The following is a 15,176-nucleotide window of genomic DNA, read 5'->3' as shown; positions in this document are numbered from 1 at the left end:
CTGACTCTTCATTTTAATATGGAGCCTCTAAATGGGGAAGCTGCAGGAACAGCTCACAGACTGTGTTAAGAAGACAGATTTTTCTTGAGGCTGAGAATTGAACCAGCTTGCAAAGCACTCAAGCTATTTACAACTGACATTTAAGCAACTACTGTACTGAGGGAGAGGAAAATAATGGAAATATAACCCTTAAAATTCCATTTGGGCACATTTTTACTGAAGGCACCCCATGATAATAGTTCAAAAGCTGACCACCAGAGCAAGTGCCTGGTCTCCTTGCCCTCAGTCAGATGGGTTACAGGATGAGGGCTTCTAGTTAGGAGAGTCCACTTGGTTCCATTTTCATCTATAGTTTCTGCTGGCAGCTCAAAGGCCACAGTGAGATGCACTCTGAACACTCTGGGAGCTCACTTCCTCTTGTGCCCCTCACAGCACTTCACCTGCTCTGCAGCAAGCTGCTAACAGCATTTATCACTGTGAACCACATTTTCACGCTTGAAGTTGTGTACTCATTTCTGAGGGTGAGGTAGAGAGAGTGTCTGCTACTGATGTCTGCTAAAGTTCAAGTAAGGAGATGAGAGTAGGCAGAGTGTGTTGCTGAAAGGGATGATAAGGAAATGGGAAAAAGCAGAGTGAGAAAAAAGCCATGTGTAAAACACTTTTAGTTAAAAGATGTAATTGATTTTCATTTAAATATCCTCAACCCACCAAAAACCCTAATGCGTGGTGGCCTATGGCTTCCAAATTCTCAAAATGATAAGCTGCCAAAGTAAACTAATTGCAATGTGTCTCAGTAATTGCCATGTGTGGGTATATACAGTTATAGTAAAATGGTTCAGTGAATCCTGACAGTGATAATGCACATTTGGAAATTACATAAAATAGAGACTCTCAAAACCAGAAGTCTCAAAGAATCTGAAATAAATTTGAACGCCAGCTTTGCCTCTGACTGGCTATGTGAACCTGAGGAAATCATAGCCTTTCTGAGCCTATGGGTCCCTGTTTATAAAAGGGAGATAATAATACTCATGTGGCAGCATAATCCTCATAGTAAGAAGGGGAAGAAGCATAGGGAACAAATGAAAGAGGATTTAGTGCCCAGTTGCCCATGAGTTGTCATCCATATGCCATGACCTGCCCACTAGGCTCTATGACTCAAAAGTCTTAGGTATATGTAAGGCCTGGAATGAAAGGTGGAGTATTTGAATATTCTGTGTCTGATGGCTGTGTGAAGTGAATACTTAGGTCACTAGCTAAAATTGATAAGAATGAGTTGGGAATTTCTTTATGAGTGAGAGCCATTCTGTTGCTGGTATATATCCTTACTGGGCGGCTACAAAGATCAAATGAAATAATGAGTATGAAAATATTTTGCAAACAGTAAAACCTACTAAAAATTGTAGCCCCTACTGTGTCATTATAAGACTGGTGTTACTTGGCATCTTACTTTCTCTGAGTACAAAGGTAAATAAATCTGCCCCTGGTTTGTCGAGCTCTGTTCCATAAAGCTAAAAAGCAAAAAGAAACAAACAAACAACCCCTTAAACCAAATCAAAACAAACAAAACAAAACAAAACAACAACAACAATAAAACCCACAAAACCTCACAAGCAATGCTTTGACTCAGGGCTATTGGGCCTAAAGCAAAACAAGGAAAAGATGGCAAGGAATATTTAATCCCAACTTCCTTGTCCTTCCAAGCAAACTTTACTGTAAGAAAGGTTTGGCAGAGAAGAGGACTCCAGACAGAAACTTACAGGGATGTTAAAAAGAGTGCTAAAGCTTCCTCGAATGTACATGAGAGCCATTCTGCTTTTCTATAACTTTTAGGTTGCGCTGCATGTATAGGAATTTCCTAGGGGCTAAAGGGAGAAGGAAGCTGGAAAGTATTTATTTCCTCAGCCATGAGCCAGTTGTTTCCTTGGAATCATCTCTGATTAGAGAACCATGGTGAGGGCACACTGAGTCCTACATTTAGGGTCTAGGCCAGTGATTCTTATAGCGAAGGCCACAGCATCAGCTTCACTTTGGCTCTATGGCAGACTCAGTGAATCTGAACCTCCAGGTGAAGGGCCTGGAAATCTTCATGTTTAACAAGGTATTCCTTATATGAAAGATCGAGAGGTTCTAAGAATGTTTTTAGATATTTTTCAATCATCTGAAAGTTTTCTAAATAAGATTACGACAGTAAAAAATCAGAACAGCTTTGATTTCATTTGAAATTGAGGAGGACAGCTCTTCTAATGGGCATCTCTTCCTCCCCAACTGGGATGGTCCCAACCCTTTATGTTGACCCTGGGGGTCTTGGGGATAAAGTTCTGATGTCTGTAATAAAGTGACCTTGAATTGCACTCAACAGATAGGGTTCAAGATGACTTCCCTCCCCAATGCAGTACCTTTTTCTCACAAACAAGTTATTGGTCAAGGTGAAATCATGGGACCTCACTTGAGTGACTCAGAAATATTGGTCTTACTGATCTTGGCCCCATACTGATCTTGCGGCCTAGACTTTCGTTGTCTAGTTGTAACCAAACTCCTACATCATATTCGCTTCACTAACTAGGCCACTTCTTACTTCTCTGAATTCAAGTCTGTGATTATACAATTTTCTAGTATTCCAATCTCTCTAAGAGTGGGTCCCAACTCACACTTGCTCCAATAGCTTATTTCTTCCACTGAACCTCTGCCTCAGAGTTAAGTCTCTGTTACATACTGTTAGGCCTCCTTAAAATCCACTGTCTAGAAATGTTATACTGAGATGAAACTGAGCTCGAAGTAAAAGAGCACAGAAATCTATATAAGTAGGTTTGAGACAGGAGAGTGGACATTGCATTTGCAAAACCTGAAGAATGTCACTGGATCTCAAGGTCCTTGTCAGCTTCCTCCAACTGGCTGCCAGAAAACTTGACTTTTTATTTTGTTAGACCTTGTGGGTTCTGACTACTAATTTGGACAATGCAATTTATGACCAGTCTCTGTTCCACCCCTCTAGCTAGATAGACTTTCTCCCATTGCCACCCGGGAGTGACGTTTTGAAGGACATGCCTAGCCTATAGGGTCTTTCCTTTCCTGCTTAGTCTCATTCCACTGCACAATAAATTCTTGATTTTTAATTTGTATTATGCATCTCAAAGTATGCTAAGATGCAACAGAGAATAAATAGGTCACATGATTCCCTGCCTACATATGGACCAAGAAGAATATTCTCTCACTGTTGCTTGCTAAGAATTGCCCCTCAGATATAAGCTCAGGACAGGCAGGGGCTTTTGTTTGTTTTCTCTACTGGTGTAGTATTAGCATCCTAAAGACCTGGCACATAAGAGAAGCTGAATATTTGAGAATGAATAAATGAATGAGCTAATGACATTCACAGCTAGAGCCTTTGGTGAAAATACTGATGGTGAGAGGGCCACGACCGAACTCAAAAATTCTGATCTATGGACCTTATACACAATAGTCTATGAGAGTTTCAGGAAAATAAAGTGACTTCCCTTTCTATCATGGAAAATTTTTTAAAGGAGGAAGAAACAAAAATGACGAAAGTATGATTTGGCCTGTCCAGGTGGCCTGGAGGGTTTTGCTGCCCCAAGCCACCCCTTTCTACTGGATGCCAGAGGGGCTACTGAACCTGAAGAGGAAAAAGAGTGGGCAGGAGAGTTAAGGAACTTGACTCATCCACAGAACACCCTGTGCTCTTTTAGGAAACCATCCCAAGGTCAGAGAATCTAGTCAGCTACTCTGAGTTTCATTTCTAAGTAGGGGCAGAAATATATTTCCTACTCTCCTCAAAAAGTTATAATGAGGATTCAGGGATTCATCTAACAAATATTTTACTGAGAAGTTTCTTTACAGATACCAAGAACTGATAAAAATTTTGTATCTAAGAGTAATTTACAAAACATATAATATATGTATGTACTGACCTCATCGGTATTGATAAAAATATTGCATCAGCCCAGATCCACAATACAAAAGACCTTGGATAAATAAATACTTGACTAATTCAGATCCCTTGAATCATTTTGACATAACGATGAGGAAAATTAAGAACTCGAAGTAAAGGTTTTATTCTGGGATATGTGATATGAGATTGTGTTTGGTGGCGGAATAAGGGAGAGGAGAGGTTAGTTGTTACATTTAAATGATTTAGAAAAATGTCTGAATGTGTTTACCTCAATGGACTTGCATCTTATAAGGTCTAGTTTTCAAAGACCTTGCAAAAGAATGAGATGGAAAGTTTAGTCAGAACAATCTGGTGAGAGAGGGAAAAGTCCTGTAATCAGAAAGAGCACTCACAATTGTAAGTAAACCAAGTAGAAATTCTAAGAGAACTGGGATTGTTTAGCAACATAGTCTGAGCCCAGATGATCTGAATGGGCACAGATTAAACTAGGTCTAGTGTTTTATTGTTGTTCTGTTTTATTAACACAGTGGCCTCATAACCAGGAACCTAGATGTTCCTGATGTGTGGGTTTCTTTTTTCTCCTTTATTTTAAGGAAACACCACCCATAGCTATTTGCAGGTTTTCTTCTAAACCATCAATTGCTTGTCATATTTATAAGGAAAAAATCCAACTAAAAATACAATTACAAGAGATACACTGCCATTAATGTGTTCACCCCTGGAGAGCAGTCCTTAAAATAAAGTTATAGGATATATTTAACTTGATTTTAAGAGCTGCATTTATTAGAGGTTGAACTTCATGAGTTTCAGATATAAGACATTTCTAGAAAAAATGTCATTACTTCCTCCAAAAGAATGAAAAAGCACTACATCTGTAATAATGTTCATTAATCACTTTTCTATAGGTGATTTTAAGTTAACTGATAGAGAAGTCACAGTAGTCAATGAAATAAAATGTTCTGGGCATTTTTTCCTTCTTTTCAAATTTTGACTTCAAATTAAGAAAACAATATGTTACGCCACATGTGATACAACTTGACTGGCAAGGTCAAAGAGCAGGAAAACTAACTTTTAAATACTAAGTAGTAGTTCCTATTACTTAATCCTTGTTATTATTAAACTACATTTAGTGATCAATAAAAATATGAAAAGATGCTCAATCTCATTACTAACTAAATGAAAAATCAAAACAGCTTTGCTGTACAAATTGGCAGGAATTAAAATAATTGACAATATCTAGTGTGGGGAAATGGGAACTCTAATGCACTGTTGGTGAGTCTAAACTGGTATACGGCCTTCATGAAGGAATAATGGCAGCACCTACCTAACTTTAAAATGTGCAGGTCTATTAACTTAGCAATATCTCTTTCAGAAATATTTCCTAGAGAAAGTATGCAAAGACACACATATATATATATATGTGTGTGTGTATGTGTAAAGCGTTTGTATAAACATATATATATATATATACACACAAGCATATTTAACATAGCATTGTTAGTAAAAGCAAAAAATAAAAAATATGTCTATCAATATGAAATGATTAAAAAGATGATGACATGTTCTTGTAAGTACTATACAATTTTTTAAAAGGAGTTGATCTGTGTGTATTGATCTATAAAGCAAAAGCATATAATATCTTAAGTTAAAAAATAGTAAGTCATAGAATATAGAATGTGAGGCCATTTTTATAAGGGGGTATGTAGGTAAGTACATATATACATACAAGTATATGTAAGAACATATACACACATACATTTCATTTCTATAAGGATTTAAAAAGGTCTAAAAGAATACTCACCAATCTTAATAGCTATTACCTTTGGGTAGTGGAACTGAGTAAGCATAAAGCTGGGAAGCAATTTAAACTTTTTTTTTATTTAAGTACCTTAAGCACTTTTAAAAAAATTCTAGGTAAAATTTTTCTGTTTTAATTTAAAAAGTCAAAGAGAATTTTAAAACTGTACATAAAGACTGTGTTAAGAACCCAGGAATCCTGAATTGTAAATTTAGTAATCACACTTACAAACAGTTCCCTCCAGCACACATGTGCTTGAGCAAACATGGCACATTAGAGGATGCATGTACACGTGTGCGAGCACGTGCACGCGTGCGCGCACACACACACACAGTAGGGTAACCCCACTGGAGGCAATTCGAGAGTGGGCACTCCCTTCCCTAAAGTGACAGTGGCAGCATATCCACTGCTTAAGAGCACAGACTCTTTTGTGTCCTTGGTTTAGTTTCTAGCTTCGCTGTTTGAAGATGAAGAAATCTCGGGCAAGCTACTTAATGTTTTAGTGATTCAGATTCCTCATCAGTAAATGGGAGTAAGTAATGCTTTCTTTATGGTGCTGTTATGAGGATTAGTGATAAATTCCATGGTAAGCATTCATCACACTGCCTGACACAGAAAAAAAAAAAAAAGGCAAAAATCATCAATCTGTGTGCCAAGACGCAAGATCAAGTGGTTGGTGGGAAATCACGAATCATAGTACTTATATTACTAGCAGAATTTTAACCCTGCGAGAAATCCCATTTGTAATGGTTTCACACGTAACCATCACACAAAAATGATTCCCAAGTGACTATAAAATTCCACAGTACTGTATCTACAGGCACAATCATGAAGGAGAATGAGTGGGGGCTTTGGGGTCAGGCTGTGTTTATAAAACCAGCTCTAATACTCACTAGGTTTGTGACTTGGGGCAAGGTGTATAATCTCTCAGTCTCACCTGCAAGGCTAGGGTTTATTAATATTTTCATTAATGTTACTGCGAGGATTAAATAACTTACGTGGATATATCTAGAACATATAGTATCTGGTACACAGTAGAAAAACAGCAACGACAAAAATAATAGCTCTAGTGAACTGAGCATCTACTGTGGGCTAGGCATTTTTTCTCATTCTTATATCAATTCTGAAAGAGAAGTACCACTAGGTCCCTCAGATTCAGGACATTACATGGCTTGTTCATTAGATTTTGGGTATATCTGTCTCTGACTCCAAAGTCTTTTTCTTTACTTTTTTCACAGCTCACTGTTTTTCTTCCTATATCATTTTAGGCAAGTCGTAATTTCCTCTTCCGGTAATATTCTCTTCTGAGAAAACATGACCAGTTTAAGAGTATGTAAGCTAGTGGCTGTAAATGCTTTGAAAACTTAAAAGTACTTTCAGAAATAAGGGAATGCCTCACAATACCTCTTCCACAGAGCTACCACTACTCAGAATTTCACTAATATACATTTAGCACCAGACGTGTCTCAAGTATCCTTTTTTAAAATGCCAATACTCATGAGAAAGGGTACTATATTAAATTTACTTTAATGTATAAGTAAATCATTAGATCATCCTATTTCCTCTAGAGATAAGTCTCAGGTAGTTGGTGAGGACTGGATATCTAAAAAGAAGGACAGGGAACTAGGAGGAAGTGCCCGGAAAAAAAGAGAAGCTATAAAAATTTGACTCTAAGTCACAATTTTGCCTAGGGCTGCCTCCACCAATCAGTCTAAGAAGCCATGAGCAAAAATCCCTCCCTTCCTCCTCCCTTCCTTTCTATTCATTCATATTTATTCAATAAATATTAGTAAGCACTTACTACATACAAAGCGTATGGGAGGGTCCTGCTCCCATCCTGAGGAAACTTATAATTCAGTTATGGTTAGTTGATTTAGTCATCTTAACTTTCTTATTGATAAATGAGTTTAATCTGTGTGTGTGTGTGTACACGTGCACGTGTGCAGATGCTTAACCACACGTAGATTATTCGCATTTCCGTCATTTCTATAATCAATCATTCAAACAGCTTTTCTGATTAAGATGACTATCTTACACTCCTCCCACAAAACTCAACATGCTGAAATGCTGGCCGCAACCCTCACGCCTAAATTTAACTTTTGTTTAGTAGCATACTGTCAGAATTTTATCCAGTATGGGTTATGGAAACTGCTCTTCTGGTAATTTTGTAGTAATTAAGTATATAAAAGTAATTAAGAATTTCTCTGGATCTAATCATCAATCCCTAGTACTACACACCACAAACACACACACACACACACACACACACACACACACACACTAACATTATGGCTGATACCAAAAATTATTCCTGATTATGACTGATGATGATAACACCAGAATAACATGAAGTACACTCATTGGCTCATTCCTTTTGTGAATATGTCACAACTTTCTCAGTGAAGACTATGACTCTGTTGATTTACAATCAATCTCATTGGTCTTCCTGAGATTTCAAGGGGAAGTTGTGACACATGCTTAAGTTCTAAGAAATACAGTTTCTAGACTTACTACTTCATTATTTCACAACCCCACATATGCATATGTGACTAAATTTCCTGTGATGGGGGGAGTATGTTTATTGTTTTAACAATTTTCCTTTAAAAAATAACCTTTCAACATTTAACACTATAAACTCCCAGAAATGAGATCAATTGTGGCTATGACCCATAGGACTCTTTCTGGAAAGTACCATTGCACAATCACTGTTAAGTAAACAGCCAACAACAGAGGAAGAAGTTAAACTCGTACCTGCCACCCCATTCCATTTAAATATCAACGCTCTGAGGTTTCTTCAGCTTGAAAGGTGGTTTGGCGGTTTGGTAGGACAAACCATTTACAACATGTTTTGTTCTTAGAGGCCTGTTGGTGGCTGGACACCTTTTGTTTCCAGATGCAGTCAGTTTGAGCCGGGCTGACAAGCGTACCGCTCCACACTGAGATGGGAAAATGCCGCCATTGTCTGGGAGCTGACGGGCTTGCTCCTCTGGGGCCTACAGGCAGGGCATGCTTTAACTCATGAGAAAGACGGCTTATGGACCACCGGAGCCAGCACCAACAGAGAAGGCTCTCACTTCCCACTGCTGCTGCCTTGGTATCAAATAGCCCAGGCTTGATAGGCAGCTTCGTGGTGTTTTCCTAATGAAATCTAATGACTGGACCATGATGATAGAAATCTTTGTGTGCGCAGCTGGCAAGTCCAGAGGAGTGAAAACAAGAGCAAGCAGTGGAAAGTATAAAAAGAGATTAATGCAGAGGGGCTTAAAATGGGGCAGAATCCTCAGAAAGAGGCCTCTAGGTTCTCCCATTGATTTCTAAGAGGCAGTGTGAATGAACCTGAGATAGTTTCATTTTACAGATTAGAAAACCATCCCAGAGAACATTCAGCAGACCTTGCAGTGTGCCTATCCAACAAACATTATTAATAGAACCTCAACTTTGTTAAGCATGGCAATGCACTAAAATATCTGTCCTTCCAGACTTCCGTGTATATGAGGGTAGCCATATGACTGAGCTTGGGGTACACCTGTCCTTCGCTCTTCTCCCTCTCCTCTGCCTGACACTGGGGCAAGATATGTAGAATATCAGCATCCATACTGTGAACAGAAAGATGGAAGCCACCATTAAAGATGCAAAGCAGAAAGCAGGAAGGAGGTTGGCACGCCATTGGCTCAGTGGTGCTGCTCCTTCGTGCCACACTGTTTATTGTTAGGCATCTTATTATGTGAGAAGAGTAAATCCATATGCTGGTAATGCTGCTATCACATGATGAACAATTCCTGAAAAGTCTTGTGCTCTGTAAAAATCTATGTTAGAAATAACAGGCTCTTTTGGAAAACTAGGATTGGGATAGACCACTCAAAATCTTTAAAACCTTCTAACTTCAGCAGTGACAAAATAATCAAGAGGGAATTTGGGCGGCCAGTTCCACGTGGCTAGAGGCTCCTCAGTGGTTATTAAAAATGCACAAAAATGTCGACTGGAAATGTTGGCTTGCAGGAACTGGGACAACAGGTGATAAAACCAGCACACAGGAAGGATTGTGATCTGCCATTAGCTGAGGGCCTTCAAGGCCAGGTGTGCACCTCTCTGGGGAGGGAGCCCCTGGAGTTGTGCTCATTTCAAATTTTATTGAAAGAGAACTGAAAGGGCTCCTGTCTGTGCAGTAGCTAGGCTGTGGGCTTTTTCATTTTTATCTCTTACTATTCCAGGTTGCCTAACCTAGGAAAGATTGTGTGTGAATAAACACAGTTCCAAATTATTCTGACATCATGACCCTATTTCCCAGTTGCATCTGAGTGAGCTGGACTTTTTATTTCAGTCACTGTTGTTTGGGTGTTCTATACATGCAGTCCATCCCAGCAGTTAGGATATAATAATGTTCCCACATCTCCCATTTTATTCTCTACACAACGTCCTTGCTGACTTTCCTAAAATACAAGGCTGGCTTCTTCATTCGGTAGCATTACACTGAGCATGGCCCCAAATCCCTTTATGAGCTGGCCTTGCTGGTTCCCCAGTCTCCTCTGCTCCACAGCTTAACCTGTATATCCCAGCTATACACAAACTGCCTTTGGCTCTTCTCTTTAGGCACATGCAATGTTATCACTCGTGTTCTTGCCTGTGCACTTTGCTTCCACCTGTCTGGAAGCATCTTCCACTTGGCCTACCCAATAAAAACTTTATCTTCAAAACCCTACTCAAGAGTCACCTTTAGGAACCCTTCTCTGACATTTCTCTGAAAAGACTGGGTGCTTCTGACACCTTCTGTTATTGCACGTATCACAGTACACTAATTAAATGACATTCCTGTTTGCCTGGCACATAGTGGGTGACAATAAACACTCACTGAACTGAACTGGCCTCTCCTTGATGAGTCCAGAAGCAGGAAGGTTGGGAAAATGCTGTTCTAGGAATTCCCATGGCATTTTCTCAGCCTGGAGTGAATAGGGCATTTAAAAAGAAATTACCCATTAGCACCATAACAAAATCTACAAATATCAACTCTCGGGCAACTAATCCAAGCAAAATTCTGAAGCTTGCCTGGGCAAGAGAATGGTCCTAGGGAGAAAAAAAAGGCCAAAGAACAAGCTTACATGATTGGAAAGAGTTGTCCTAATGTTTACATCTAAAATAAAAGACTAAAATGTTGCCTTGGAGATACCACCCAAACAGAGATCCGTAAATGCTATCAACGTTCAAACATTAAAAGAAACGACACCTTATCTACCTCACTAAGGAAAGCAATACGAACATTCGGATAAAGAGGATGCAGAATCAACGGAAGTGTGCCCTGGTCCTGGGTCATTCGCTAGGTGAGAGAACTTGAAAAAGCAGTGCTGTTAATCTTTTCAAAGTATGCCTTTTATAAAACAACTCTCAATAAAAATATGCATTAAGCATACAACATCTAAGCTCTATATCAATTAATCTGGCATGAAGAAAACGCAATTAACCTCATTTTCTTCTTCACTTGGAAGACCAAAGCCCCTCTAAGTTCTCCCCTTTCACAGCTCTATGTAATGCAACGGCACCTACATACAAGTATATTTCTCCATGGAAATACATAAATACATATGTATTTTGTTTCTTTGACTTAGAAACAAGTACATTAAGAATATGGCCTGAAACGTGGACCTTTTGTTCAACATGCCTGTGTATTTTGCCAAGGCAGCAATGCCTATACATTTTATATTCTTCAATGTCTCAGTTCCTATCTCTAAAAATACAGTGATGACATTTTTCTCTGACCTCTACCTACTGTAAGGAATATAGGAAAGATGGAGGTGATGATGCGCATTAAAGCCATGCACTTCTTAAAAGAGAATAAACACTCACTGTAGCTATCATAAAGCAACCCTGACACTGCTTGGGGCTTTAAAAATCTAGTTTTATTTGTGGATAAAGTTGCCTGTTACCAAGATGCTGTATAATGCCATTCAGCAAACTATTCCAAACAAATTTGAAAGGCATGGTCAATAAATTTAACTCATTCAGAAGGTCTCTGCTCCTCTCATTTCTAGCATTGTATCACTCACTTGAAAAATATTAGATCAATTTGGTCTTTATCCTAAGGAGTAGTCGATGAGAAATGCTTGTGCCTAGAAAGTTCCAGAAAAACATTTTCAGAAAACTGCTTGGAGGAGGAAGTAAGGCTGCATCTGGATCCCTTCCCCTTAATTCCTAGCAGTGGCCTAGAAGCTAATGCAAGACCTTCTCTTTGCAAGCTCATCCCAGCAGCCACTTGCCCATCTTCTGGGAGAAAGTCATGATTTCCCAATTCGCGTAACTATATCCTGATCTCTTCCAGAAAGGCTTGTCATATGTATTTATTTTTTAGGGCTCTGTGAGCAGTTTCTCATTGGCCCCAGGAATTTTTAACAATGAAAAAGTGAAAATTAAAAAACATTCAAGTTGACAAGGTATTTATTTTTTAATGAAAAAAGAGACGTGTGGGAGAAGAGTCTTTTGTCAAGCTGTAGGGCAAAATAATAAGGTAGATTCCATTTTCTGTGTCTTATTTCATTATTCATTTGAGTCAATCAATTATTCAGTAATATTTACTAAATGCCTACTTTGCACCAAATATTATGTTTGTCCCAGGACTACAAACATTATCCCTATCTTCAAAGAGTCTAATAAAGAAAAGGAAGAGAGTAGAAGTAGAACGTTAAATTAATTAAGTGCCTACTCTGTACCAGGTGCTTTTCCTGTCAAATTCTTATAACAACTGATAGGAGATGGTAGATAAGACTCTCTTCATCTAATGAAAGTGAACTGAGGCTCAATAATTTGTCCAGAGTCACACAGTTGAGCACACTGATATTTAAATTCGAATAGGTCTGATCCCAAAATCTCTTTTAAAATTTCTTTGGAAAGCAGAAAAAAAAAAAAGAAAAAAAAAAAGAAGGAAAAAAATCCCCTATTATCCTACTACTGTGATGAAAAAAAAAAAGTTAATGTTTTGGTGGATTTCTTTCCAATTTTTTCCCATACATAGGTTAATTTTTGAATTTTTAAAATGTGTTTCACAGTTGTAATCAAAGAGTGTTACACTGCATTTTATTGGAACTGTGACACCATTGACTGTGAAATGCTCCATTATTCTATATAGCACCCGAAAGAAAAAAATCATTGCCAATTATATAATGCCACTAACTGAGATATGTTCAGATTTCAGTGATGTTAAAGTGAAGGTAAAAATCATGTGATGCATCTTAGGATAAATGACCTATATTCTGTATTCTACAAAGCCCATATTCACGCTGTCCACCTCTTGCCTGCAGGTAAGGATGGCTTCACAGCACGTGGGACTGAGACAAGCTCCTCATCTGGGGTGAGAAACCCCCCTTGGAAGGGAGAATGCTCTGTTTGCCCCTCACACATACATTGTTTTGCACACAGAGGTAAGCAAAAATATTCCTTGGTTAAATAAATAACTAAAGCTTCAGAAGAAATTTACCAGAAGAAGGTAAAAATTACCATAGGTCCAAAGAATGGTGAAAGCCCAAATTTTGTTGAATAGGGGATCCGTGTGACTACAAAGAAGAGGTGGATGAAACTTTGAGCCAGAGGCAGTGACCCTCGGCTTTTGAAGGTCATTCCCTTACTTCAACTGCCCACTGTCTCCACATTATCTCTTCTTTAGCTGTCCAGGCCCTTACATTGCCGTTAATATCCAAGTCTAGCTCCATAGTGTTGCTTGATTCTGCCACCTTGGGAAACCATTAACACTTAAGCACACTCAATCTAAATATTGATTTAGATTTGCTTAGAGACATCACCCATAATTTCAAGCAACAACTCATATGAAGCAAATTCAGGCATCACTAAGAGGTAGATGGAGAAGAATCTGAGTCAGCAAAATGGGTCCAAATAAAGAAAAGAAACTAAGCCAGACTTAGTTCTCCATACATGTTCTCAGTTAAACATAAGAGCTGCACATTTTGAAAACCATCATGATTTCTCTTACTTTCCTTCCTTCCTTTCTTCCCATTCCTCCATAAAGTAACTATGTGACTTTGCAACATGTGAAGAACAATGCTAAGATCTCTAAGAGAAATGACAATGGGCCAGAAAATTCTGACCTCAGAGGAGGTTTACACATTAATAGTGAAGACAATTTTTATTCACAGAGAAGTAAATTATATGGTAGAGAGAGCATAAATACTAACAGGAGGTTGCAGGGGATATGTAATCAGAATTTAGAGCCACAGAGATTAAGTCCAGCTAAGAGATCAGTAAAGGCTTCAGAGAGGAGGTGTCATTTCATCTAGGTCCTGAAGGACAGAAAGGATCTGGGCATATGGGAATGGGGCAGAGACCTGTAAGAGGAGAGGTGTGTATGGGGGAAAGGACTCCTGTTGTTCCCTTCTACAAAATGTTTATTGTTTAGAAAACAAGATGCTGTTATTAAGGCCTATCCATGAGGTGTTAAAGCGCCGGGTTAATGAATAGATTATCACCTTGGGCTGACCACTTTAAGGTGTCATAAATCATACAATCTTAGGGCCAAAGCCAGGAAAATACTATAAGATTTCATGCTGATTGTGAAATTTTAGAGGGAAGTCTGGTGTATAACAGAGCATTTGAAATCCACAACTGGTAACTAAGACACTTGATTAAAAACAACAGCAAAACATCACTTTTCAAAACTCAAGAGACTGACAGCTCCTCACTTACCATGGACATGGATGCCATTTGGTTGAAAAGAAGAGTTTGTTTCTTGCTGATAAGACTTCAGGTGTGATCCTGAGGGCTGCTGTGTATGGGGAGGCTGTGTTCTCTGCATTATCGAAGAAGGAGCTGGAACTCTCCGGGGGCTGATGTGGTGAGGAGATGGAGCTGAAGGTGCAAACCTGAGAAAATAATTTTAAAAGGAAACATGAGGGACTGTAAAAATCACAGGAGCAAAGACACTGTTCAAAGCCAAATTCTAATTTCCCATTCTGACTATATAACAGCACGACTAAAAGCCTTTTTAAAAAAAATCTTTAAGACTTTTGTCTTCCATTTTTAACTACTGACTTATCAATGGAGATATGGAGGGAATAAAAGAGAACAACAAAGGGAAAAATCTAGTCACTCTTTGGGTTTGTCAAGCTTCTTAAAATGCATTTCAAATACTCTGGGTTTGGTGAAATTAAAAGCACATCTTTTGTCAGACCGTTTTTCTGCTAATTTTTAAATCCGTTTGCATTTTAGGGGAAATTTGATCCGTATGTTTCTGATTCATTTACACTTAGCTCATAAACATTTTGTTCTGTAAGACATATCAGAGGTCCAAGAAGTGTTACATGTCTTTATTATAAGCCTCTCTAATCCTATTCTTTTTAAACAATACATTTTCTTTTGCTAAGAATAAATTAGCTTAAACCTCAAAGGTCAAGTGTGGCTTGAAATCCAGAACCCAAGAAATCTGTGGGGGTTCTGTGCTTGGCAAAGAACACTGCCCAGGGTGTAACAAGAACGCTA

General features: G+C 38.6%; 1 protein-coding gene across 6 annotated transcripts in view; it reads right to left on the bottom strand.

Moving 5' to 3' along the window:
* Positions 1 to 15,176, bottom strand: part of GLIS3 (GLIS family zinc finger 3) — a 420,354-nt gene that overhangs the window by 13,767 nt on the left and 391,411 nt on the right. For all 6 annotated transcript variants that reach the window (XM_025051464.1, XM_025051463.1, XM_025051465.1 and 3 more), the window contains one exon: positions 14,385 to 14,560. In XM_025051464.1, the coding sequence (XP_024907232.1) occupies positions 14,385 to 14,560 (176 nt within the window). The remainder of the gene's footprint in view (positions 1 to 14,384; positions 14,561 to 15,176) is intronic.

Source organism: Pteropus alecto, unplaced genomic scaffold (genome assembly GCF_000325575.1).
Source record: "Pteropus alecto unplaced genomic scaffold, ASM32557v1 scaffold95, whole genome shotgun sequence".
NCBI lineage: Eukaryota > Metazoa > Chordata > Mammalia > Chiroptera > Pteropodidae > Pteropus > Pteropus alecto.
Note: the sequence above shows the minus strand (reverse complement) of the source record. Positions and strands in the feature narration are given on the sequence as shown.